A 26,893-nucleotide genomic window follows, 5' to 3' on the forward strand; every position below is an offset into this window, starting at 1 on the left:
TATGAAAATGGGGGGTTGATGCTCACTGCCCATCAGAAGACCTCTTGGTGCTGTGAGCTAGAAACTGGTACTATACCAAAGACTTAATCTTTCACCAGAGCTGATTTGGAGGTAGAGTCCTTAACCAGGGGGGAACAGATATAACATTTTCTCTCCTGTGTAATCCTTCTAAACCTGAATTATTTCAGAAACCAAATTGAACTCGGGTGTGATTGAAACATCCTCAGAACCTCTCCACCTGGTGTGTGCAGAAGGCTAGGCCAGTAAAGAAGGATCAAGCACATGCAGAGGGCCAACAAGTTCCTGCTGCAGGCACTCTGCCCCTGGAGCCTTACGTTCTGCCTGTACTGTGTAAAGAAGGGAGATTGAAATGGTGATTTTTAACTACCCTCAAGTGTTCTTTCCCAGAGAACTTGGGTGTGCCAAACCACCTTACTGGAGCGTGAGGATGGGACCCAGAGCAACTCTAGATGTTGTGGGCTTTCTCTGTGTCTCAGTATGCAGTGGTGGCATTTGCCTTATTCTGTCCCCAACACTTGACTGTCTGGCCTGTGGTTGCCCTTCTGCTTGGCTTTCTCAGCCACTGTGACAGCGCAGCTCAGCCTATTGCAATGATTCCATTTTGCAGCTGGTGAAATAAAATGATTCCAATGCAATTACCTGGTTTGCATTTGGGATATTTGGATGTTTGGGTTTTTTTGTTTCCCAGTCAAACTTTTCAACTGTAATTTCTCATTGTTTTCTGCATTGTGCAAGAAAATAACAACACCTCATATAGCTAAGGAAATAATGTAATTGAGGTAATAAACACAGAGAATTCAACAAATCCAAAATGACATCTCCTTTGAGAACCGTGTCTTTTTGGAATATGGCAAAGAAATGTGAGCCACCGACTGTTTTTATATGTTGTATAGCACATGCTGAGTCTTAAGTTTTAAGGAAATGATAACTGGCAGTCAAGAAGTCAATTTTCTTTTGCAATGTGTATGTTTCTAGCACAGTAGGATTGACAGTCATGTGTTTTGCACAGGGTTTGCATTTATTCACTGTCACTGGTGGAGCAAGGGGCTAAAATTTCCCCTCATGATGGATGTGAGGTTATGGTGGTCACTGCACACCAGGGGAAAATCCTGGCTTGCCTTTAAAGTGAGGAGATGGGAGAAGTGGCCTTCCCAAGTGTGGAAGGTTTGTGTGTAGGAACAGGAGAACACAGTAAGCTGGAGGAGACAATATAGTTGGCAGTTTGCTGCCACCAGACCTATGAGGATAAAGGTACTTGACAATAGGGGGAATTGTTGCAAATACCTTTAGGCAAAATTTGGTTTCCAGATTTCGGTTCTGCCTTAAACTCCATTGTTGTTACGTTCAATAATGTTGGGTTTTACCAAGTCCAGTTGCTTTCTTTTCTCTTGAGCTCTAGAAGCTGTAGGAAACGTGCTCTCAGGCAGATTTCTGATGCTCTCCTTCATTCTTGAACAAGACTTCTTAACCGTCTGCACCATCTCTCCAGCACATACAGCATGTGAGGACAAGTTGCACCACCTTTCCCATGTCCTTGCTTAGCTGTTCTTAATCTCAAGTGGCCAATTTGTTTTGCTTTCATTACAAATGGGAAGGGAGTGGATTAAAAAAGATAGAACAGCCTGAACCAAATGTCCTCATTAAGTTTGTTTCTTCATAGTTGACTTAAAACTCTACACATGCTTGCAAGTCCTTTATTTGCTTGGGTCACCATTACTCAAGGGAGTAACTTGATTCCAGCATAGCATCTCCCGTAGGTACAGATCATTCCTGTGAGTAGGGATTACAGAATCAGGACCTAAAACCCTGCTCCTTGAGAGGTGCAACCTACAGAATGATGTCATTTATGGCAGAAGAAGTTAACTTGATGCAGCCAAAAGAGGTTTATCTTAGTAAAGAAGATTACTCACAGAGGCACATTGGTGCCGTAATAAAAATTTCGCTCATATTTAAGGAACGCCAATGAAAACAGGGAAATATTTATTTGATCTTGTCTATGTAGCTCTTTTAAAAATAACACTAGCTACAAATGCATCCAATAACAGCGTCAGCCTTTATCCTATCAATTACTGTGCATGCTGGCATGATTATTCAGCATGTCTTCACAACCAAAAAATCATATAAAATAATATAATATAAAATACCATAATGTGGGACCACATCAGGGCATAGACAGTCCCTTCCAAATAAAGAGAACAAAGCCCATCCTGACATCAAAGAGCAGACATGGAGATAATAAAAAAAATTATAGCTTGGCTTAGTAAGAGATTTTTCAGAGATGGTCTGGATGGATCTGACTTTCTTTCTAGCTCCCTTTTTCATTCTTCAAGTAATGCCCAGAGTTCTCATTCAGAGAACTGGGTGTAGGACATGGCTCTGAGGGAGAGAGGCCCTGCCATCAACATCGCTTGTCCTAAAGCATCTGAAAATCAAGGAATGCCATCCGCTGTCTCCTAAGAATAATTTGTGTTGTTGTGTAGATATGCTTTTGTCTGGACCATAAAGGAGCAGAAGCATCCATGCAGATTGTAGCTAACTGGTATCAGCAGGAGTGTGTTGGGTTCCCTGTTGCTCACTTACAATTGCTGGCTGTTGCTGTCACCATGATTGGCAAGGGGAGATATTGCTGTTCTAGATCAAAATAGTAAGAGTGTGATCTACTTTGGGTTTTTTTCTTACATTCTCTCCCAGATGACATCTCTACTGCGTCTGATGTCATCCCAAGCTTGCACCAAATGCGTTCTTTGACTCCAACAGGCTGAACTTTGTATTGCTTGTTAATTTAAGATCTTGTAAGCAACGACTTCAGGTCCTTTGTTCATTTTCTCCAAAGTGCCCGTATTAATGTGTTGCTGACCTGCTGGGACTTTCTAACCTTCTCCTTCCATCCTCTCTCAAAGATGTGGCTAACACACACTGGGTAGCAGTTGTCTCAGAAGTGGGACACAAGAGAGTTCACAGGTTTTGCTCAGGACATCAGGTGATACATGGATGTTCCATGACTCTGGCATTATTTGAATTACTTCCATTTGTCCTGCCCATCCAAAAGCATTATTAGATACCTGTGGTCATTTTTTGTGATTTTCACAAAGAATTGTGAAAGCACAGAGCAGTGAACCAGTCAGATAGTTCTTTCAACCAGTGAATGCCTTTTAAGTCTAGAAATAAATTATTTTGTTTCAGTGATTGGCTGAATTTGTAATAATATGGCATCTTGTATAAGCACTATAGTAAGAAAAAAACCCAAAAGAACACTGAATTGAGAGGAAGCAAATATGAGGAAATAATATTTTAAAATTTCAGTGGCTACATAAATCTATTGGAGACCTTCCCTTTTCTCTTTAACGTAGAATTCTCCAAAATCAGCTACTGCCTTCTGAGTTACATCTGCTTGGTATTACTGTGCTAGTTGAGAACATGGGGAGATTGGCTGCTATGAAAAACCAATAAACTTTTCTCTTCTTAAGATGTTCACTGGTGGAACAAATAATTTGCTACTCTGATCATGGAGAAGTACGGACCAAAGACAGATGATGGCCCACGTAACCTGCCCAGTTAAAATTTTATCCAAGTTTTCTTTCTGCCAGGGAAAAGGAAGGGAGATCAGACATCTTTCATAATCTCCCTTTTTTTCCAGAAGCAAATCCAATTCCTGTTTAACACATGTAACAGTAACCTATCCCACATGTGCTTTGCCCTCTGTTTCAACTATTTTTTTCTGAGTTGTCTGAGTAGCTATGCCTCTTATTTTTTCAGTTTTAGATTATCATCTGCTGGCTTGCCCTACCACATCAATCACAATTCAGAAAACATCTGCTAACCCTCTGCAAAGAATCTTTTTTCAATTTCAGTAATGCTAAAGCTGCTCAACAGTTTTATATCAAAAACGTTTTTGACAGAATGGAGTTCACGGGATAAAAGAAATAGAAGAAATTATAAAAATTCTATTTTTGTCACTTTTTTCAATAGGATATACTAAATTTTGTTTTCTTAGGAGTGGGAAGAGCTATGGAAATTCAGTTCCTTTACTGGATTACAAAACCTCCTTTCTTCTCTAAACTTTCTTTAAGCATCTCATCTTTCAAGCAGATACCGTTCTTGCAGAGGACTCCCCTTTTTGAAGGCAGTAGTACATGCCTGGTGTGAGAACTGGGACATAGCAAATGCTGTATATCTTAGGAGTTGGGGGTATTTATTTTCTGTTACTGTTAACACACTAAACCAGCAGCCTGGCTGAGATTTCTGTCTAGTTTTGCATTGGCTGTTGGGTTTGGTGATTTTGTTTTTCTGCAATAAGTGTTTTTTTTATTGCTGTTCACACATTTCTGCAACTGGCGTTTTCTCACAGGCTGTTGCTGTACATTGGTTTTTATATGTATGGGAAGTTACCAAAAGATGAGGTGCCTTTTAATCAGGGTTGATGTCTTGGTCAGAGACCCAACCAGTGTGTCCATGCATCCATATGCACAAGCTTTCCAAAGCCTGGTTTCAAACCTAACAGTTCTGTTGTTTATCCTAAGCACTGCCAAATGAAAGACTTTACAGTTCAGTCTCACCCATGCCCTTGCAAGATCAGTGAAAATTTAAACTCTAGCTGTAACTCACCTTTTGCTTTTCACATTCCAGGCTGAGATCATGATTTCATTTTCCTTTTACTTGGAGAGGGCCAAGTTCCTCTCAGATTTATATTTGTAGATTTCTGTTATCTGTTAAGAACTTAATTTAGCTCTTCAGATTGCAGCAGGGAGGCCTTATGATTCCCTCTAGACAGCTTATTATATGTAAAAGGAAATTAAAAATAAATACATGTTTAGTTTCAGTGCATTCTAGCAATACATACACCATCTGTAGAGAAATCTTTGAATTGTTCAAGTTGTAAAGAAAGTTACGAAGAAAGTAAATATCAATAAAGCACCATTCTTTCTTCTGACAAATACATATTTGTGAGAACTGCAAGCATTAATTTTTCTGTCCAAATGTACTGGAGCTACCTAGTGAGCTGAAGGAGGTTTTACTTATTATGTCAGAAAGCATTTTTTCCTCTAAAGCATTTTACTATCTGATGCGTGCAGGGTTTAAAAAGATCAAAACCAACAGTCTTACTGGTATGGAAAAGAAAGCAAGCTGGAGTTTTAAGCATTCTGAGATGGAACTGACTAACCACTGACTTGATAAGTGCCTAAATCCATTCTCTGTTCTTAAAACTAAGAGTCAGAGTTGTTCAGATTTGTCTGGCCATGTCTTTTCAAGGATTTTGACATCATACCATGCATTTTTTATTAACAGCATTTTCAGTAGTTTACAAAGAGAAAGCAAAAAAACCCCGAAGCATACATCAAGACAGTAACACAACACTGATCACACACTATGTGTGTGATCAGTGTTGTGTTACTGTCTTGATGTATGCTTGCATAAGTTCTTTTGGTACCTGATTGGGTTGCTTTCTATTTTTAGGTTCTCAAAATACTCCAAAAAATGTCGTGCTGTGTCTCTCCGGAGCTCAGTCCCATCTCTGCCCATTAAGCATTGTCCCAAGTCAAGAGGTAGAATGAGTTTTCTCCTCCAGAGCTTTATTGCCTGTGTTTGTCATGTACAATGCTGCTCCTCTACACAGGTAGCCCTAGCTAAGGAGAAAGTTTTAGGATTTATCCAGTTCTATCCAATTATGCTGTTATTCTTCTACCACGAGAAGTTAAAACTCAGTGTAGCTCACAGTATGCCAATTATTATACGTTGGAGCATTTAACCTGCGAGAAGATCGATTTCTGCAGTCAATATATTTTTCTCCATGTCTAGAAGACTATAATATCATCATCCTGGGATGCACTTTTATATCTGCAGCATCCCTCTGAACATTTTTCACCTTTTAAGCTTTCATCTTTTCTAAACCTGTTCACAGGTGGTGAGTTTGAAAGAGCATCTGGAGAAGGACCTCAAACAATTAAAATACTCTATTATTTATAATGCAGAAAGGAGAGTAACGTCCTTGTACCTCAGGAATTATGACAATAAGCAGTAAAAAATTTTGAAAACTTTACAAAGGCACTTGCAACCCAACAGTTATTAGTCCTCCACTCAAACAATTGAGACCCAAGTGCTTTGAGCCCATTTCTCTTACTGTGATGCCTTAGCACTTACAGGTGTCCATGGTTCCTTGTTTTGAAAATTATATCCTTAGGACATAGTAATGTATGTAGTCATTTCTCAGAGCTGCGTACAAACAGCATTTGGCATCCTGAAACAAAGCTTATCTCAATTCAGAGGTTATTTAACTATCAGTTTTAGGGCGTTTTTTATGTTTACTTGACCAGACAAAAGACAGTACTTCATGTTTACACATTCCTATGCAAGTTCTCTGATTGAATCCAGGGGCACAGGACTAGACCAAAATTTTCTCCCGTACTGGAGCTTGAAAACTTCAAAAAGCTGTTGAAAAACATGCTTGAGCATGAAGAAATTAAAAAAGTGGTAATATGATGGGTCATTTCACTGAGAACTGGTGCAGTCTTCAGGCCAAATTGTCTTTAGGTTCGCATAGCTCTGTAGGAAGAAGGGTGAAGAAAAGTTCTTCCTATTTCTGATCCTTCACAGTGATTAAGCATAGATAAAACCTTTACAATCGGCCCAAGAACAGTTTTCTCAGTTCATGACCATCCTGTCAGCAGAAAAGCAAAGCTGTTTCCTGGGGAAGGGTGACAGCTGGTCCTTCCTGGCCTAGAATCTGCCAGGGCTCCTGCACACCTTTACCTGCCTTACCTTCAACCAATCTTTAGAAGTCCCTCTCTGGCAGTAAGTACTTGACATCATCCTCCCTGCTCTCTGCATTAGACCATTTTACAACATAATGTGGTCTTTGTTCAAAACAGCCTCAAAGTTAAATTACCTTTGTGGTTTTGCTCAAAATAGCCTCATGCTCCTTCTTTATAGCTGCATGGGAGAGACACTTTTCCTTTCTTTTTACATTGAATGCCTAAAGATCTTGTCTGGACCTCACCTTCAGCTGAACTGAGCTAAGATCAACCAACTGGTTAGAAGATAAAGTTGAGCTTTTAGGAGCTATCTAATGTGTTGGATCTGAAAAGATGAGTGAGGTCATTTAATCATTATGCAAATTCATAAGAAAGTGAACGCTTATGTACTTTGAACAAAAAGCTGTTAAAAAAAGGAGGAGAGAGAGATGCTTGTATGAGTGGGAGGAGAGGCCTGTTCCAGCAGAGAGTCAAAATGCTTAAACCAGTGTGTACATTTATCCAACCACCTTCCTCAGGCAGCCGAGAGCTGGGGCTGTGTGGCCACCGCGCTCAGGGCAAGGTATTGTTTGACTGTCTAAGTTAGGTCACTCTGACAAGCAGAGGACACTTAAGATGAATTGCTTCCCAAGTGAAAAGGATCCAGAAGGAAGAGCTGGGTTTTGTTGTGGCTTTTGTTTTTGTTCTGCTGTTCCTTTCTCGCCTCAAAGGATGAGGCAAGGGTGGTATTGCAAGACTTGGCAAACACAGAGCAATTGTGTTCACATGCACATCCCCATTTGTATGAGTCTCCTTTGGTGTGTGTATTTCGGTTTGGGAAGTCAATGAAGACATGGTTTGAAAATGCAGGAGTGAGAACATCGTGAGCAGATGCCAAAACTTTCCTTTTTCTATTCATTCCAGCACATGGGTTTGAATTGAATGTTTGTGTATTTTTATGTGGCATTACCTGCTCCAAAATAGTTACCATTCAGCTTAAAAAGATGTCTTTCCTCTTTCTTTTCACTTTAACTAGTTTTCTGTCCTGTGTCGTGCCTTTCCTTCCTATTCCAAGAGCTTCCCTATTATTCTTGAAATAGAAATGACATCTGCAGCCCCAAGAATGCTGCACTACACCCACAGAATTTGCTTTATCTAGCAATCTGCTACTAATATTTTGAGACTCCAGCAAGACAGAAAGAGACTACCTTCCTAAATTGTTATTGTACAGCTGTCCTTAGCTGAACTGTGTCATATGAGTTCCTTTTGTAACACTGGGGAAGAAAGTCCTCCATATTTTCCCTCACAAATCATTGCAGATGTATTTATCTAAGATACCTTGCCATGACTGTGGACCTTTTTGTGCTAAAACCGCCTGACGTTTTCCAGGTTTGCTTTAAAATTGGTATAAAACCTTTCGTATTTATGAATATTTAATACTCTTCAATTTTCTTAGCTGATGTCTACATTTATTAAATTATAAACATCCACTTTGGGGAATATTACTGGTTATATTGCTTGTGCTTTGGAAATAGAGATAACTGTAGTGGCAGTCTCTCAGTGCATCGTCAGAAATAACTGTGATTTGTGGGTAAGCCTCGCTCCTGGCTGGGAATGGTGCATAAACTCTGTCACTGAAGAGTGGTTCCCAGAAGTGATCTGACTCAGGCACTGTGCTGAGTCACAAATCCTCCCCTGCTTCCTCCCTGCTTGCAGAAAGTAGTAGTTTTCTTCTGAACTATATTAGCAGAAAAATAATTACCTCCCACACCCCTGGCACTGGCTTAAGTATGAAAATGTGTCTTTGTGTGTGTATCAGGAGGCAGAGGAGGGATGGATGGGCTTGAAGGTCCTCTCTTTTCCCTTTTATTCCCGCTCATTTTCAAGGGGTCATTTGTATGAGACTGTCCTTGCTCACTCTTCTGATTCAGGCACCCTCACAGGGTAGTCAAAATACAGCCCATGGAAAAGTAGACTTGGGATACACTTTCTCTAGAGACCTGGACTACTAAGATGATGAGAACAGGAAGCTGCCCTGTCTAGCATACCAAATCAGATCCAAAACTAAAGACACATAAAAATGTGAGTTAGAGCTGTGCTTGGAAAGGCCCAAATGTGAGTTCTGAGGCCAGCCTACCATTAGTTTCCTTGGTTATGTTCCACAATGCAACAATGCCAAGTGCATTTTAGCAGCTGGGTCTGGTGCACTTTATTTTTTTTCTCTCGTGCCATCTTGCCGAGCGTTGGTTGAAATCCAAAATCGCTTGTAAGTACACAACGGGGTGTGCAGGTAATCCCATTGCTTTAGGTGCAAACACTTACATGCTTAGAGATAAAGCACATTCTTCAATAACTGCCTGAATCGATGAGACAGCAACCAGCCCCTCTCATCACTGTCTTCCTGAGAGAAAAGTACAGCATCATATAATAGCTCTAAAACACCTGCAGCATCCCAACAGTGTATTTCCCATAGCTCTGAGAGAGATCGGTGTTACTTGGTATAAGCTTTTTTCCTTCTTTCTTCCTTAGTCTCCCTGCACCGCAGTTGTATCCTAAACCTTTGGGTTGACGCAGTCCTCTAGAGGCTAAAAAGGGCTTGAGCTGGTATAAAAAGCAATGTTTTTCCCATGTAATAAATATTTAAAATGTTTTATCAGTGTAAATAAATGCTAAATTCTGTAAGCCCAGGGAACGGCATTAGCGTGTTTTGCTTGCTGAAACATTTATGGAATCAGTGTCAGCCAACAGAATTCAGCCAAGAGGGTTTTTTTAAAGGTAAACTGCAGTGCTTTTAAAATAAATACTACAAGTTGTTTAAGATCTTCAATTATTAACAAAAGAAAAGCGTGGGCTTAAAAACTGCAAACAATCCCTTTCCTAGCACTTTCCCTAACCCCTGTGCAGTTATCTCTGTGTCCAGCCTGGAGTGAGCTCCTCAAGGCAGATGCTGGACCTTCACAGATGTCTGGAAAGTGTCTAGCACACGGAGAGAGCTTCCACAAATGAGTAACTACATTTAGAATCCCAAATATTCGAAAACCAAATATTTTTATATTTACTTGTCAGGACTTAATGTCAAGACCCCATGTTGATGGTCGGCCTAGGATGGCATTGCCAGCCCCTGTAAAGCAACACTGTAAAAATTTGGCTCTGCTGTGAGTAGGCAGCTACTGGCATCATCACCTCCTTGGAATCCAGAGACCAGCTTTGCAGTCTGATCAGGTCACCACTCTGATTTAATCATGATTATAAGTTGCACAGCCCATTTCTAGGAGTGCAAGCCTTACCTCCACAAGTGAGAAAAAAATGCCAAAGATGTGCAATGGTGTGAACACCCGTGTTGGGTGCTGCCTACGTGTTGCACTGTGCAAAGATTAAGGGCATGCATGAGTTGGGTCAGAGAAATCATTCTTTTATAAGCTGAACTGTCTTTTCTTTCTCTGCACAGGGAAAGAGCGGGTAAAAGTGTCCAGAATTCTCACAGTTCTTTAGAAAATAATTTTATAACTGCCTCTAAGGGGATGATTTGCCTCCATTTACTCTGATCAGAAATGCATCTGATCATCCCCAGACACTGATCTGCACCTCTCAGGTTTCAGGACATACATTTGATATGTTTTGAGGCATGTGAATTTTTTTTAATAAAAAAGTTTCTCTGTTCCACCTACCCATGGCTCTTCCCCAGTCCTTTAATCCTTTTCTGACTGGGCATTCTGACTTCTCTTGGCAGGGTTCCTCATACCATTCCTTGCAACAGCTATTCATGGTGCAAGTGGCTGCCTAAGTGAGAATAAAGCAATTTTACAGGCAGTAGCTGTATTGCAGCAGTAAGCTTGACAACAGTGCAGGGAGCCTGGTGATGTGCATGTATCTCTTACCCTTCCACAAGTAGCATCCATTACATCTTCTGAGGACATTTCCCAAGTTGCTGCATAGTTAGTATTTTTTTTTTTTTTAACTTTTCTCTCTGAATACTTTATTGGTAATGTATTTAAGCTTGCTAATTACTGGAATCATCAAGATTTAAAAACAGGCTGGCTGCCCTAATGGGGCACTGCACAGCACACACATCAATTCATGCTAGCAGTATTCAGAACCTCATCTCCTCTTCAAAGCTAGTTTATTATCCTCAAGAAGATTTTCTCTAATTAAGCTGGCTGAAGGTCCTGTACATCTTCTGGTGGTACATGTTCCCCTTGACTGCCTAAACACCTTGTCACCTCATGTTTATGGTGCAAGCCTTTGATTTCACAAGTACTGCTTTGTTAACACAAAGGGCATTGATTTGTGCAGATATTATCTTCTCTGGACAGCTGTAGTAGCAGAAGCACTTTTATGAAGTGAGTGATAATGAAGCTGTATTTAAAATGAGAGAGCTTTTTTGTTCCTCTTTTTGTCTGTTCTGGGTACCCTCTCAAGAGTACTGGGTATGTCCTATGATGCATAATAAATCAATTAATAATAATAATAATAATTAAGGATAAATTACATAAGACCTGGTATTAGAACTCTTAACCTCGTAATCTTGGCTACATAGTGGATTAACAAGGCTCCACTAAAATCACTAAAAAGGGAGGCCTTTATTGGCTTTTGTGGAGATGTATTTGAAGCTACAAACATTTCAACCTGCAAAGTTTTGGCGTGGGTTTTTTTGGGGGTTTGTAGCCATCTGTAGTCTTTTAACTTTCTTGTATTGTTGACATTTTTTGGAAGTAGGTGGGACATTGTTTTAATTTTCTGGTGAAGGTGACACTCCTGACTGATGTAAAGAATCAGAGTGATGTTGATGCCGACTGCAATTCATTTTCTGTATGTATTTAGAATTAGTAGACTGAACAATGTGAACATCTAGAGGAAAAGCTTGACTGCCTCACGTAAGCACAACAGTTTCTTTTTTCTCCAGAGGCACTGGTTACCCAGAAGAGTAGCCAGAGGCAACTGAGCAAGCAGAGTGGCCCACTCTTATACAGGATGCTTTGATCCTGTCAGTAATGTACTTCACGTAAGGATTTCTTTGTGAAAGCCGGAATGTTTCATGCTGAACATCTCTCCCTTTGGATAGCAGCATGAACCATTAACATATATCTGAACCAGCTGGAGAAACCTGAAAACATGTTCTGACTAGAGGGATGTTAGCACCCAGCTTTTGTTTTCCAGCAGGCAGTGAGTTGATCTTGCCTGCTGGGCAGCTGAAACCACCTTTGATTGTTTCTGCAATGTTCCTTCAAGGCTGTGGAGCAAACACGGTCTCAGCCATAGCTGTGAATTGACAAGTGGGTTGCCTACAAGTGAAAGTGCTTGTCAAGAGATGTGTCATCCTTATAAGAAAGTATTTAAATTAGCTGGTTTTTTTTTAATAAGTAAAAAAAAAAAAAAAGAATTGAAAATCTCAGATGATAGATTTTCAAAGTTAATAGTTACCACAAACTCTCTTGGCAGATGTATAACAGACATTTACGGCTCATGAATCACATTTTTCAAAAATCACAGCTAATATCAACTTCTCTGAGGAGATGACAGCATTTGCAGGAGACATTAATGACTTCTGGCTCTCAGTCATTGCAAAATCATGAGCTTGTAATTGTTCTGGTGTGGCTATTTGTAGACTATAGAGTTCTAGAGGTCTCTCAGTACTTCCAGCATCAATAACTTGCCAGTGACAGCAGTTGCCATCATTGCTACCAGTGATAACAACTTTAAGACATTTGTAAATGCAAATCCTTACTAAAGGCTTATGAGGCTGGCTTTATTATTCTGGTTTTACAAAAATAAGGAGAAGGAGACAGAGAGAGGCCCATGAATCTGCAGCTTGAGTCAAGTGCATCTGAAGGTACAGCTGCTTAGTGGTTTAGAAATCTTGGCAACAAGTCACCTTCCCATTCTGGAAATGTTTGACTTCCTCATGATTAGGACTTTCAACAGTTTCATGCCTCAACAACAGTCATGTAATAATATTTTATTCATACCTCTTTCTGGACAACCTCTGTTATAAAGTGATCCCGAAATCTTGGAGCAAACCCAACACTGCTGGTTCTGACTCTCCCTCTCTTGAGAGCGAAGTAAGGTGAGGGGGATGTGAAGCAGGGGGAGATCCTAAGAAGTCTGGGAGCTCTCACTAAGTGTGGGTTTGGTGGTCCTTCAGCATCTCAGGCTCTGCCTGGCACTTTCTTTACCTCTGCAAGAACCCAGAATAAAAGTAGGGATGTGACTTCAGTTTGCCATCTCTCCCAATGCTCTGGAGTGCAATTCTGTGGCACCCCAGCATTTGCTGTGTGTCTCATGGTTCTTGCCCCACTTCAGTTCTGGTTGTTCTTTGTTTTCCCTGGGCTTTAACTCTCCCCAGTACTGTGTGTGGAACACCTTAAGCATGTTTTTCATGAATAGGCAAAACAGCTAATATATTCCCTCCCCAGGGAGGGGGTATTTTGGTAACAGGTAAGTTAATAGATGTTTTACTTTAGTCTGTGATCTAGGCTAAAATGGTAAATTTGTGAAATGTGGGGGAACTTCTGGAGGGAGTTGATTTGTGAATGCACATCTTTACATCATCAAGGTAATGAGTTCAGATGAGGGGGGATGAAATAAAACTGACATACTACTGTGCAATTTATAGCCTCTCTAAATTTTGTTCTCTTGCTGATAAGTGCTTCCTTCTGTTCTCTCTGCAGGTCTCCAGGTGGTTTTAAATTCCATTATCAAGGCCATGGTCCCTTTGTTGCATATTGCCCTGCTAGTGCTGTTTGTCATTATTATCTATGCCATCATTGGACTGGAGTTATTCATGGGGAAGATGCATAAGACCTGCTACCACGTGCAAGGGGGACTGATAGGTAAGGGGAACATCTACACACATACAAAGATTTTCGGAGGGAGGCACAGGAGATGGGTGGCAATTGCTCACTGCCTGTGTACATGTTTGGGGTTTCACAGGGGTGGCTCCTCTGTTCTGCTTCTCAGATATGAACGACCTGAGGTGCAGAGAGACTGCAATGGTGACAGTTTAGCTTGCTCATCTTGAACACTCAGCCTTTGGCCTGTCTGTAAAGGCTCTGTGCAAAGCTATTGATTCCTGCTAAACAGTCATGGAGTTTTTAATGTGGACCTTTGGCACAACAAGCCCACCTGAGTCCTTTAACAAATCTCCCAGAGGCTCAAATAACACTAAAATAGTGATAATTTCATCGTTAGCAGACAGAGCTGTACACGACACGGCATCATGGAAATTAACAACTCATGTATTTTATTGTAAATCTCATACACAAATGCATCTTTGTTTTAAACCAGTATCATTGGAAAGAAATACATGATTTAGGGCTGTACCTTTTTTTTTTTTTAATCACAGACTGTGGCTGTGGTTAAAAATGCAGCTAGAAAGAAAACAAAACTATATTAATGGGAAGAAACTTTTTGCATCAAATCCATCATGAAAGAACTTTCAAATTATTTACAGAAAGAAATATTCCCATTTCAAAGTATTTCAATTGCATTGTCACTCACTCATCTAACCATCTGCTCTTTTTCATTTGATTTATTGAACTTGAACAGCATTGATTTCTCATGTGGTGGTGGGTGCTAATGCCTAGGACCTAGAGCAGCTCATAACTAAGAAAATATTTTACAGCAGGAACTTGTTTCAGAAGTTCTGTATTTTCTGCTTTTATAATGTTGGCAGATTTTCTGGAAATGATGCTAGAACTATAATGAATTGTCACTGTGGTTTACATCTTTAAAGTGTGCATATCTTTCTCCATTTTGTCTGGAAATATTTACATTAAGGCATCTAATTCTAAAATTACTGTTTCTGGCATTCTTTAATGATCAAAATATGATCATAACTTTTCGAAAATGAATTGTTTCCCATATAAGATGTGAAAAAAACAGAATTACCTGCTCCCCAACACATTCTTACCTGCATCTGTTAAAATTGTATCCCTAAGATCTGAAATCCATATATTTTTAAAAGAATATTGCAGAAGTTTTTGTGCTTATAGAAATGTTTTCCATGGTATTTTCACATACCAAAGCATTTAGTTTGGCTTGTTGTATGGGTTCCCAGATCTCTGAAAACACCAGAATAAGAGATCAATAATCAAGTAACTGTCTTATAGAGTTTGTGAGTGCCACTGGGCTACTGATGAAATGCCACACAGCTTCTAAACTCCAGAAGAGCAGAGCTCCAGATGATCTCTGCTCTAATTCTGCAGTGGCCCAGTGCCACATCACCTTGTCTCCAGAGTACTGAAGCCTGTGTGATGCAGGGGCTCAGCCTCCTTCAACAGAATGGCCCTCAGTGCTGCACTTCCCTTCCAAGGTTAACCCAGATGAACACGCTGCCATTATTGGTCGTAACAGCAGCCTAATGAAACATAATTGACTTGGTCTAATGTTCCCTCTCATGTTGAAAGGTGTGACTTCTTCCTTATAGGAGGGTATACTTTGAAAGAAAAGTCCATCCCTGCTTTGACTACAAAATTTGACAGCTTGTTTTCTTGTTGTTTTGTTTTGTTTTGTTTTTTTTACAAAAAGAAAGTGAAGCACAACAGTGACCTTGTGTATTCCTGAGAAATCTGTCAAACTCACTGCAAAATGTAGTTGTTAAAATCAGATATCCTTCATGGTGTGTCAAACAGCAATTAGTTCTCTTCATCTCCTTTTCTCCCCCCCCTTTCTCCCCTTTAAGATACGCCCGCAGAGGACGACCCATCTCCCTGTGCCCCCCAGTCGGCGCACGGGCGGCAGTGTCAGAACGGCACGGAGTGCAAGGCAGGCTGGGAGGGACCTAAACATGGCATCACCAACTTTGACAACTTTGCTTTTGCCATGCTGACAGTGTTTCAGTGCATCACGATGGAGGGCTGGACAGATGTGCTCTACTGGGTACGTATCCGAAAATGATAAGCTGCAAGTCCTGCTCGTGTGCTTACGGCTATGTGGAAACTTGGGGGCTTTGGCTTTCTTGCTTGCTCTGTACAGTGAAGGCATGGTTGCTAGCATGGAGCTTTAATTAACTCAGCGTATTATTAGGTAAAATGGGAGGGCTTATCTGGTGCAATTAAATCAAATTTAAATGCTGACTTTCCATTGATATTCTAATTTTGAAAGAGGTAAATGGCTTATTGATTTGAAGATCTGCAGTGTACCCTTGTTGAGCAGAAAGTCACGTAAAGACCCTCTCTGCAGGAGTGAAATATCTCATACATCTCCAGATTACTGATGTAGAAGTATCTGTGACAGATAACCATGTGCTCTACCTGTGGCATTTATGTTACAAGGCACTACACTGATCAGCTTGTAGGTTTTATAAGAAAGGCCTCAGAAATTCCAGCACTACTTATGATTATGATTTTTACCACAGAAGAATTTATTCTACTGCTAGTAACTCTGATACTGGAATCAATCATGGTTGCATGTTTAGCCAAAACATGATATTATCTTTAGTCTAAATGAAGTCTCATCTTGTCCTGTACCTTAATTCTGGGCATCTCAGTAGCTTTAGTTTGTACCTTTTAATTCCTAATATACTGGGAAATTCATTACAGTACAATTATACTATAGGAGTTAAAATCATATTTAGCCTTCACTAGTAAACCATATATAAACATGTTTCTGGAATCAGATCTTGCCATCAGCTTTTGCAGCAACAATTTATGGTCCAGGAATGTAATTCTCACACAGCACAGCCCCATCTGTAAAAGGTTAATCCAGGCTTTCACTAACTTGGAAGACTAGGACATCATGAGATGTGGTTCTCCAGGATGTGCTACAATGCATGATGCAATTTAACTCAAGAAGACCCAAAGCACACAAAAGTGTATTCTGGACTGGGGCAGCTTGCACTGTTAATCAGCATCAGCTTCGCTCTTAAACATGACCCTGAAGCTGTCTTCTACCCAGCAGTGATTTAGAGTTTACAAGATTTCCCTTTGAAGATTTAGCTTATCTGCAGTAGATGGTCTCTGTGTGGAACAGCTAGAAGTTGTCTCTTTGTCCTCAAGAGTTTAGATTAGAACTGTGACCCTAGCTTCCTTCTAATGCCTGAGATAAAGGCCAGAGATCAAACCACAAGGGGAGTCTGGGTCTCAGAGCACAAATATTGCCTTTACTTGAAAAGAGGGTATGTAATAATAAAATGGTGAAGAAGAGCAGAAGTCAGAAAAGGAACAGAGTGAAACTGCTGCACAGCTCAGCTATGGCTATATATAATATACCTGTCTTTTTATCACACCTAACTCACATTTCTCCAGCCCTTGTGTGATTGAGAGGATCTATAGGTAGTATAAGGAAAATTGGAGAGAGCCAAAGATATCAGAAATAAACATAAAAGTAGTTTTGGCTGTGTATACCATTTAGAATTGTGAAACCTGTCCACAAGCTATCATCAGTTTCCCCAAAGACACGTGCTGTGAAAGACCCTTCCAATTCCCACCCTTGTGGGCCCATTTGTCATTTTCATGGCTGGATATGAATCATGCAGAACTCAGTTATCAGTTATCTAATAACAGGAGCCAAAAGCATTCACTTCACTGCCAAATGATTTTCTACTATGACTATGCTGACACTCTGACTTTTAGGGTGTCCCTGCAGCAACCTGGGTTTTAGATGTTGCCTTTTGTTTGGTATTCAGGCAGCTTTTTTAACTGATTTCCTGAGCTGTTCTTTTTTTATTTAGAGACACTATGGTGAAATTAGACCTGAACTTAATACAGATTGATGTTCATTATTTTTAGGGGCATCCATATAGTCAGCCTCTTAGATTATGGCTTTGGTAGAATGCTTACTTTGGAAACAAAAGAAATATTTGTTATCATCAGTTTCCAGCTATTCCTGGCGAGGACTACAAAAGATAAGAGTTAGCACTGCAGAAAGAAATTTCAGTAATTGAAGAGGAGGAAATTTAGGTTACAAAATAAAAAAAAAAATTACCTACCTTTAAGGACTTGAAATACAAAGTTTGAGTAAACACCTGAGCTGGCAGACATACTCAGTTACGGTGCTGTAAGCAATCCTAAGAGCACTGTTGGCCCACAGGACTTTTTCCTCTTTGTGCTGTGTTGAAGAAGCAGATAGAAGTCAACTCTGATCAGTGTTTGCCATCTGCTAAAGGAGGTATCTGAGATGGGATGTGTATTTCCTTCTGCAGAGGGGTCTGTGCTGCTCTGGGGACAGGTATTTGGGCACTTACTACAGGGCACACCTACGAGAAGGACTGTCCCTTTAATATTTATGTGTAGAAACTGTCTCTAGACATTCACACTGTGATTTCATGTAATTTCAAACCACATCTATTGTGATTTGAAACCTCTGTAGTCCATGACTTCTGGATAGCAAAGCATAGAGAAGATGAGACATTTCACTTCCTGAAAGTGTCAGAAGAATTTTAGTGAGGTAGGATATAAATATCTGTCTTAAACTTAGTGTGAGCCACTGTTTCCTCAGTGCAGTCTGACTCATACATAACTCTCCTCCCTGGCCTTTGCTTTTTTAGCCAAGGAAGAGTGGACTTGTCACAGATAACCCATTGGGGGCTGCATCTCCACAGGAATGCAGAGATAGGAGGCTCTTCTCAGGTAGATAACTCTGAAAGATCTGGATCCACAGTGAGGTCATGGAAATTAAAATTTGCTTTATAAGACAATAAATCTGCACAGTTAATTAAATTAGAAATCCAGACTTAAAGGTCCTTTCTCTCCAAATAGATCCTGACATATGTTGTCCATTTCACACTGAAAGTACAGATTAAAGAACAGTATAAGAAAATTTTGTCTGCAAGTCAGTTTTGCAGATTTTCAGAGGTCATTCATTAAACTTAATGATGTAAGCTAATGGATTAATATTTAAAAGTGCTGAGCATTCAAAGTTCAAGCAGACTTTCAAGTTCTTAGATCCTCTGCAATTCAGGGTAGATAACTAGGTTTGAATCTGGGGTCCTGCTGGGTTCAATGGCAAAATTCTTGTGAGTTTCAAAAGGTCAGGATCTCACTTTTTTTTTTTGGCAAAATCTTGATCGTGCTGTGGAGGTTTTCCACACACAGTTATAATACAACATGAGGACTCACAGATGCCTACTCAGGGCCTTGGTATCTGTTGAGATAGTCTTTCAAAGACATATGTGTGGATCTAGGGAGTTTTCTTTGCTCCCTTCTTAAATCTGAAAATATGTGCCTGACCTAAAATTCAGCAGAACGACAGATAAAGCCCTGGGCTGAATCACTTGGCTGGAAGTGTTTCAGCAATGGAGCAATACCCTTGCTTTGAACTTTTCTATAAGTGCTTTTTAATTATAACAACTTCTTTCCTGAAAAGTAATTTTTGAAGGATACCTAGGTGTCTGCATTCCTCTCAGTGGGAATGGAGGGAGCTTAGAACAGTTTAGCACGTTGCCCTGAATAATACAGTGGTCATTTCATGAAACCTATGTCTGTAGTGTGCCACACTTTGCAAGGTTAAACCTGCATGTTTGAAAGTTAGAAAGCTGTATGACCTCCCACAAGCCCTGGACTCCTAATCCACTTAATAACTCTTCAAATTTTTATCTTCAGTCTCCTGCTCCTTTGTTCATGCTTCCCTGTGTAGGCTTTTCACCTGTACAGTGCAGCCTGTCTCCTCTTCCATGGAGTAGTACTGTTTCTCAGCTTGTCATCCACATCTTCACAAAAAGACTATCAGAGATAGGAAAGCAATAAGCTTTTATTCCCTGGAAGGACTTGACATCACTTTCCAATCTCCTCCCTGACTTAGCAGATAAGACTTGTGAGCAGATTGTTTTCTTTTGAAATGTGAAAGAAAAATGCTAGGGAAAACAGTTTGACACTGCTATCATGGAAGGTAGGATAATAAAGTAAAAGGAGCCAAATTTTTAATGTGAAATAACTATATTGGACAGGATGAAAATCCGTGCTAAACAATTTTGTTGACTCTTCACTGAAGAACTGATCTTTGTTGAAGGGAGTGTTAAGTGTTTGTAGAAACACATCTCCTATACTGCCTCAGTCTTACCAGGTTTACTTATGTCCCAGTAAAAATGCCAGGTGGCTTTGTCTCGTGTGCAGACAGTTCATAGAATCGTTGCAGTAGACAGGCACCTCTTATGATATGCCACGTTATAATTTTTCATATGCATTGTTGAAGGATTGAGGTTATTACTCTCAAAACTCTCCTTAATGTATGATCAGCCAGCATTAGCAGCTTACTTGGTGCAGGCACCAAGGCCCATTTCTGAAGACCCCTCAGTCTTGAAACTTCCTGCAGCAGATGCAAATCCAAATGTTACAAATTAAGTCATTTAGTATTTTGTGATCAGTCTCTGCTGCAGTCCCTTATTTCGCATTCCCTTGTTGACTAAGGAGGAAAATTAATCCCTGTGCAGTTTATAACTTCCTGTTTAGATGTTTTTAGGCATTTGTTGTCTTCCCTTAATCTTTTTCTAATCTGAGCAGATTCAGTTCTTTCAACCTTCCCTAATGGGGCTTCTTTTAAATTATTTTTAATCAGTTTGTTACTGTCCTTCAGGGGAAGTTTCACTTCTGAATTAAACACAATTTGGACAGTGCCCTGCCTTAGAAAGTTTTCATCTTTGTGTGAAATGTGCTCTCTGCAACTGGAGCCAGGGCATGACACTGCATGCAAACCTGCCCACTGCAGCCTGAGTTTTACATGCCTGGTCTCTCCACTCCCCTGCATCTAAGCAGCCGTACCTGTAAATGAAAACAGAGCACAGAGAAATTGCAAAACGCAACCGTATGTTGTTGCACTGGGCAGTTCCTACTGCTGGGTAGTGGAGAACCTGGTCCCGAGTTTTTCTGCTTGCCCATTACATCTTGATCTCTAGGATTGAGTAATTTGACTTGATCTGCTTGAAGATTTTTAATAATGAGCAGCCTTGAGCCTGCCATAATTTTAAAATATTGGCTTTGACCCATTTCATTTGGACAACATTTCAGAATACTTGGTCGTGTCTCTGAAAATAACATGCAGTGCCTCCAGGAACAGTTTACCTCAAGGCTCTAACTGTAAACTAAAGACTGTGGTATTATTATAGGTGGACTAAGGCCAGGTCTGGATGAGATCCAGGGCACTAACCTGTCCCTGGAACAGATGCCCAGACTGGTGCATAATAAGTTGACTCACTCAAATTTAACTGAAAAAAAATCCTTGTTAGGTTTCTCCAGACCCTAGGGAAGAAAATATGTGTTAGTAGTCTAAAGCAGTGCAGTGGAGTCATTGCACTGTAGTGACAGACTCAGTGGACAGCACAGAGCAGCATATATAGATGCAGTGGGTTAAACAGGCTGTCCCAGAAGATCCCTCCATCTCTGAATCTGTGAAATCGTACTTTCAAGAGTCACTAAATCAGCTTGAAACAGGGGCTTACAGTCACCCTTACAATTCCCATCATGAAATCGAAATGGAACAAATTGAACAACAGATGTAATTTACTTTGCTGACAGCACTGACAGATCTTGTGAGCTTTTCTCACCCCTCCTCCCCCAGCCCGCTGCAGCCAATGAGGAAGATGTGAGAAATACAGAGATATTGCCACAAAGTGGAAGACATTAAAGGCAGAGCTGCAACCCCCAATTTTCGCCAGCTGTGTTTTTCCTTCTAACCCTTTATTCTTGCAGCACTTAGGCTTGAATTAGTAAGGCTTTCCACAAAAGAGAATGATCTGATTCTAAGAATATATCTGTCTACATGTTTCCATGGTGTTTATTCCCCACCCACCCCCGCCCCTCCAAGAAAATGCTGGGCTTTTATTGTGGGGGTTGAGGTTTTTTAATCATCTTTTTGGCAGGGGTTTGCATGGATGTGAAAAATTTGCAAAGAATAAGCACGCAAGTCTGAGCAGCCCATCACTGTGACTGCAGAGGTTATTTCATCTCCATCGGCTGTGACAGTGGTGGGCAGGGGGAGAGGGCCCATAGTTCAGAGCTCTGAAGGGGCCACAGCATTAATGCACTGAAAAAAAAAGCAGTTTCCACACATAGTTTGCATAAATGCTGACCTAAATCTGTTTTCCTTTCCCTCATGGACAACTGCACATGCAACTGCCATGGTTGCCTGTCCCCACTGCCTTGGAAGTGAGTGAGAGCAGTGACTTCCTCATTGGCACCTGCCACAAAAAAACTGCTGTTGAACATTTGTTCAATGCACCTATTGTGTGAAATGAAGGTTTCAAGAGCCCTTCAGAACTCTACTTTGGACTTCTCTACCCCCTTCCTCTGTATGGGAAGAAACTCTCCGTTAAAAATAAGGTTTTTAAGGCATTTGTTATGGGGAGATATTAACAGAGACCCTGTGCCCAGTGCTCCTGCGTGGGAAGGACCTCTTTAATAGCCCTGTCTTTCTGTTGCCCTTTCTCTATTCCTTCTTCTTTTGTTCTTCTTTAGACTGTTTCCTAATTGCTGCTGTCTAATTACCACAGAGACCATTTCATCTTTAATCTTTTATCCCAGAGCTATAAAATTAGGAGTTAAGCTACTGGGACACTTCTATATGACTTGGGATTTTGAGTGCCTCTGTTTGTGGATGCACTGCTTGGGTCCTACTACCAGTTTTGTCAAGAAGTGTTGATTGTTTCCTTCTGAAAAAATAGTCCTCAGAGTTGTTAGATTTGGACCCATATTCACCAGACTAATTCACAAATAATGGAGTTTTGTTCATTATCTAGATCCTGGGAAAGAAAAAGACAATGGAATGTGTACAAAGTCAGGACAGAAGTTGTGTCTCTAGACTTAACTATTTATAAAATTCTTGTTTGTTTTGAGTTTAACTTGTTTCAATGTCTTGTTTGCAAGGCAAAGGGCAACGCAACTGAACCATCATCAATCTTGCTATGAATAATAAGTCTTTCCTGCTTGCAAAGAGAATTGTCCATTAATATTGGCTTTATTCATTCATTTCAGTGGGATTTCTGCCTGAGCAGTATTTGAGGGTTCAGTATGATGAGTGGTCATACCATCATAAGTGCAGATTTTGTCTGCACCCCAGGCCTCCTCTAGAACTGTCTCCTTCTAACTGCAATCCTCTGAACTGCACCCAGGGTGGAGACCTGAAAACAATACTGGGCTCATCTCCCTAAAGATACAAAATAACCAGAAGTAGAAAATGAAGGCTTTAGGACTCAAGCAGAGGAAATCAGAGGAACCAGTCTTTCTACTGAGAAGAACCTGTGGGTTCTGGTGGATGAGAGGCTGGCCAGGACTTGGCAACGTGCTGCTTGCAGCCCAGAAAGCTGCACCCAAAGCAGTGGGGGCAGCAGGCCAAGGGAGGGGATTCTGCCCCTCTGTTTTGCTCTCATGAGACCCCCACCTGCAGTTCTGCCTCCAGCTCTGGGCTCCTGAGCACAGGAAGGACATGGACCTGTTGGAGTGAGTTCAGAGGAAGGGCCATGAAGATGATGAGAGGGCTCTCATCATCATCTCACCTCTCCCATGAGGAAAGGCCAAGAGAGTTGGGGTTGTTCAGCCTGGAGAAAAAAAGGCTCCAGGGAGATCTTGCAGCACCTTCCAGTATGTACCTAAAGGGAGCCTGCAAGAAAGCTGGAGAGGGACTTTTTACAAGGGCATGTAGGGACAGGACAAAGGGTAATGGATTAAAACTGGAAGAGGGCAGATTAGATATAGAATTAGATTAGATAAAAGGAAGAAGATTTTTACAAGGAGGGTAATTAAACAATGAAACAGTTTGCCCAGAGAGGTGGTAGATGCTCCATCCCTGGAAACATTCAAGATCGGGTTGGATGGGGCTCTGAGCAACCTGATGTGGTTGAAGATTTCACTTCTTAGCTCAGGGGGGTTGGACTAGATGGCCTTTAAAGGTCCCTTCAAACCCAAACTATTCTATTAGCATTTATTAGAAAACATCCACTCAGTGGATTTTTAAATCATGTCTGGGAGAAATCTGTCAGGACACTGTGCTGATCTTGCTTACCTGGTGTTACTAGTAAGACTGATAGGAAAAAGAGAAGGGGCAGTCTTGTCTGTCAGTAATGCAGTTGCATCCCATTCAGGCTCTTTGATAGTAATTCCTCCAGCAAACCGTTAGTGATTGTACAATATCTGTGAGTGGCGAGTATGCCTATCGGGTAAAGGTTTATTAGCTGTGTGCTATGAGGTCTAGATATTGCACTTCTTCTTTTGAGAATTTTGGGTGTGATTTCACAACTGGAAGATGGATTCATCATCTGAAATGCAGAAAGGAGTTCTAGGAATGTCGTAGATTGGGAACTGGCTACAAAGTAATCTGGGATATACTGATCAAGTTCAAAAAAAGAATTGACTGTCATGCCTCCACTTACTAAAGAAGGTAGTGATTATCTACAGCTTACAGTACTGTTTTTCATTATCTTTATTTTTAAGGACTTAATTTACTATGTAAATCGATGAACAGTATGTGCTTGTGTATTTCTGTGCATGCAGCAATCAGCACTGTTCGGGTATACTTGTGGTAGAATTTGCTATCAGTCTACCCTTAGATAAATAGAAGCAGTTATAAAACAGCAACACAGTAAAACAGGCAGAAAACCCTTTCTGGATAATCAGCCATGCAAATGTAAATACAAAATAAGCAGAGACAGGAAGGGGTAGCCCAGACTTCTAAGATTAAAAGAAACTTTTAGATTTGGAAACCCACCATTGTAGGGGCTATTTTTATGCTTGAAATGAGCATTCCATTCTTTTGGAGTGAATTTCCAAAGACTTTAAAGGATGAAAATTTTTTTAAAATAATTGAGTAGCAGTAAGAGATGGAATTGCTGCAGTAGCTATAGTGAAAGAATTATCAGCCCTGTGGCTAAATAGCCTTTGGGTTCTTGGATGACTTTTTCAAAGCCCAACCTTTTCCTTTTAAAGGGAAAAAAAAAAAAGCTGTGCACACTTAAGTGGGAATGCAGCAACTCATGTAAAGCTCTGTGACTTTTGCCTCTGGAGGCCTGAATTTAAATCCTGATGAAGTCACACAAGTCCAAACAATTTATGGAGGTCACTACATGGCATTTCTGGAAATTGCAAATTCACTTAACAAGCTAACCCAATCATGTAATCAATCACATGAGAGAATGGAGGGCCTTAATGGCTCCTCTTACCTGTACAGAGACCTGCAGATGGATCTGCGACACGAACCTCCTCTGAGTAGATCTATTGCTCAGGAACTAAGAAGAGTAGTGTAATAAGAAGGCAGAGCTAATATCACTATTGATGTTGGCCGTTGAGTATGGAAGAGGTAGGGAAAATGGTCTGTCAGACATGCATATCAACAAGCAAAATGGATCAAGAGTGAGGTCTTGGCTTACCAGATTCCAGGAGGTGTTTGTGAGAAGTCCTGAAGACCTGCTCAGTCTCATTCTTGTCTTTAAGAGCTCAACCTGGGTCAGGGTATGGCATCCTCTTTTCCTGGTGGTCCATCTGACCCAGTCAGCCTCAGTGCAGACAGAGCCACCACTGGCATAAGCACAGCTAACTTGTGAGGGAACAGTTTAGAGGGAGTTGTTTCTGGCAGTTTCAGCACACTCTAGTACGTGAGTTGCTTTATCATTTCAGTATTTCACTTTTGGCTAACACGTTCCGTGCTAAACTGAATTGAGGTAAATGTAATTTTTTTCTCTTTCACGTATTAAGCCTGGAGAAAGAGGGTGAGGTGGAAAAGCGGGAGTCTTATTGGAGCTCAGAATTTGTCTTTGATGTAAGGAATTCTTGCTGTGTAACTAATGTTTTCAGTGGGAGTTCAGAATCCCTGTGTTGCCAAACATGCTGCAGAGGTACGTAGTCCCCTCCAGTTTTCACAGAAAAACAGAAAAGTCCCACAAGAAAGCCCAAAGAGCACAGGTGGGATTGGAAGGGGTGTAAATGGTAGCTTCCTGATTATTTTTGGTTTTCCTCCCCTAGTATGGTTGACTACAGGAATTTCCCAGTGGTAGTTGTACTAATAAAATTTAATATGCTGAGATTTTGTCAGCAGAACCCGCTTTTCGGACAGCTGATTTGCCATGGTAATCCATGTCCCTTTGGAACACTACCAGTGCTAATAAATGTTGTAACTCTGTGAAAACAAAAGCCAGTAACACTGCTGGGTTTTTTTTAAGGCAAGAGAGAACCTAACTTTATTTTATTTCTGTTTTGAAAAGTATGAAGTTAAATGCCAGTGGCCTTTGCCATCTATCCAAATTGTTCAGTAAACTTGTGAGAAGGCCCCTTGAAATTACAGATTTAGTTAGAACACTAGTAAACATCCCCACTATTTCCCCTCTAGTGGAAAACATGGTGGTGCTAAGTTGACAGTTGGACTTGATGATCTTTAGAGGTCTTTTTCGACCTTTAGGATTCTATGATTCTCTACCTCTCCAGCAAGCACAAACTACTGTGGGATCAGTAAGCATTTTCAACAGAAATAGATTGCAGGGGAAGAGTTCAGCTCAATCACTGTGTGCCACAGACATTTTGACCTGCTGGTATTTGAATGCAAGTTTTAATTCTCTTTCCACTCTCAGACAGAGACCTTATATTTCCTCAGTCTGATAAAGAACAGCTGACTGTAAAAAAAAACACCTATGTGCATCCAAACTGAAAACAGCTGAAATATGAGTATGGAACTTTACAAATGAATGAAATAATGTTGTGGAACCCAGTGATTATATACTGGGTGCTAAAAACACAGTGGGAAGATTCAGTGACAGCATACAGTATCTGGGGCTAGAGAGCTGAAAGTTGGATCTTTTTCTATGTGTCTCAGACTTTACACGGTCTCTCCCAGCCAGTAAAGTGGAGTCTCCTTGAAAAGATGGGGCCACTATTTAATGAGTGACAAAAATGTGACTCTGTGCTGCTAAAAAGAAATAAGCTTGGTAAATTCTGTGGGTGGCAATGCCCTGCCTGCAAACTGTGTGCAACAAAAAGCAAATAGAGTTTGCTTCATGTAACAGCAAAATGGCATTCCTGTATCATTTAAAGGCGCTCACATGAGCTGTTTTACGTGTTTTCTCTTTGCCATCAAGCAGCTGACAGGGTTTAAAAGGCAGTGCTTCTACATCTCTGCTCTAGCCTTGCTCTTGCACAGGTTGCAGCAGCCTGTTAGGGCTCTCCTGCCTTTACACAGTCTCCCCAGGAAACTCAAGCCAGTCAAAGGGCATCTTTTGTAGGAATGTTTTCTCT

General features: G+C 40.7%; 1 protein-coding gene across 14 annotated transcripts in view; it reads left to right on the forward strand.

Annotated features, from left to right (window-relative positions):
* Positions 1 to 26,893, forward strand: part of CACNA1C (calcium voltage-gated channel subunit alpha1 C) — a 433,595-nt gene that overhangs the window by 244,766 nt on the left and 161,936 nt on the right. For all 14 annotated transcript variants that reach the window (XM_050325533.1, XM_050325524.1, XM_050325534.1 and 11 more), the window contains exons 6-7: positions 13,418 to 13,579; positions 15,430 to 15,626. In XM_050325533.1, coding sequence (XP_050181490.1) covers positions 13,418 to 13,579; positions 15,430 to 15,626 — 359 coding nt within the window. The remainder of the gene's footprint in view (positions 1 to 13,417; positions 13,580 to 15,429; positions 15,627 to 26,893) is intronic.

This window comes from Myiozetetes cayanensis, unplaced genomic scaffold (assembly GCF_022539395.1).
Source record: "Myiozetetes cayanensis isolate MyiCay16 unplaced genomic scaffold, myiCay2020 scf3, whole genome shotgun sequence".
Classification (NCBI taxonomy): domain Eukaryota; kingdom Metazoa; phylum Chordata; class Aves; order Passeriformes; family Tyrannidae; genus Myiozetetes; species Myiozetetes cayanensis.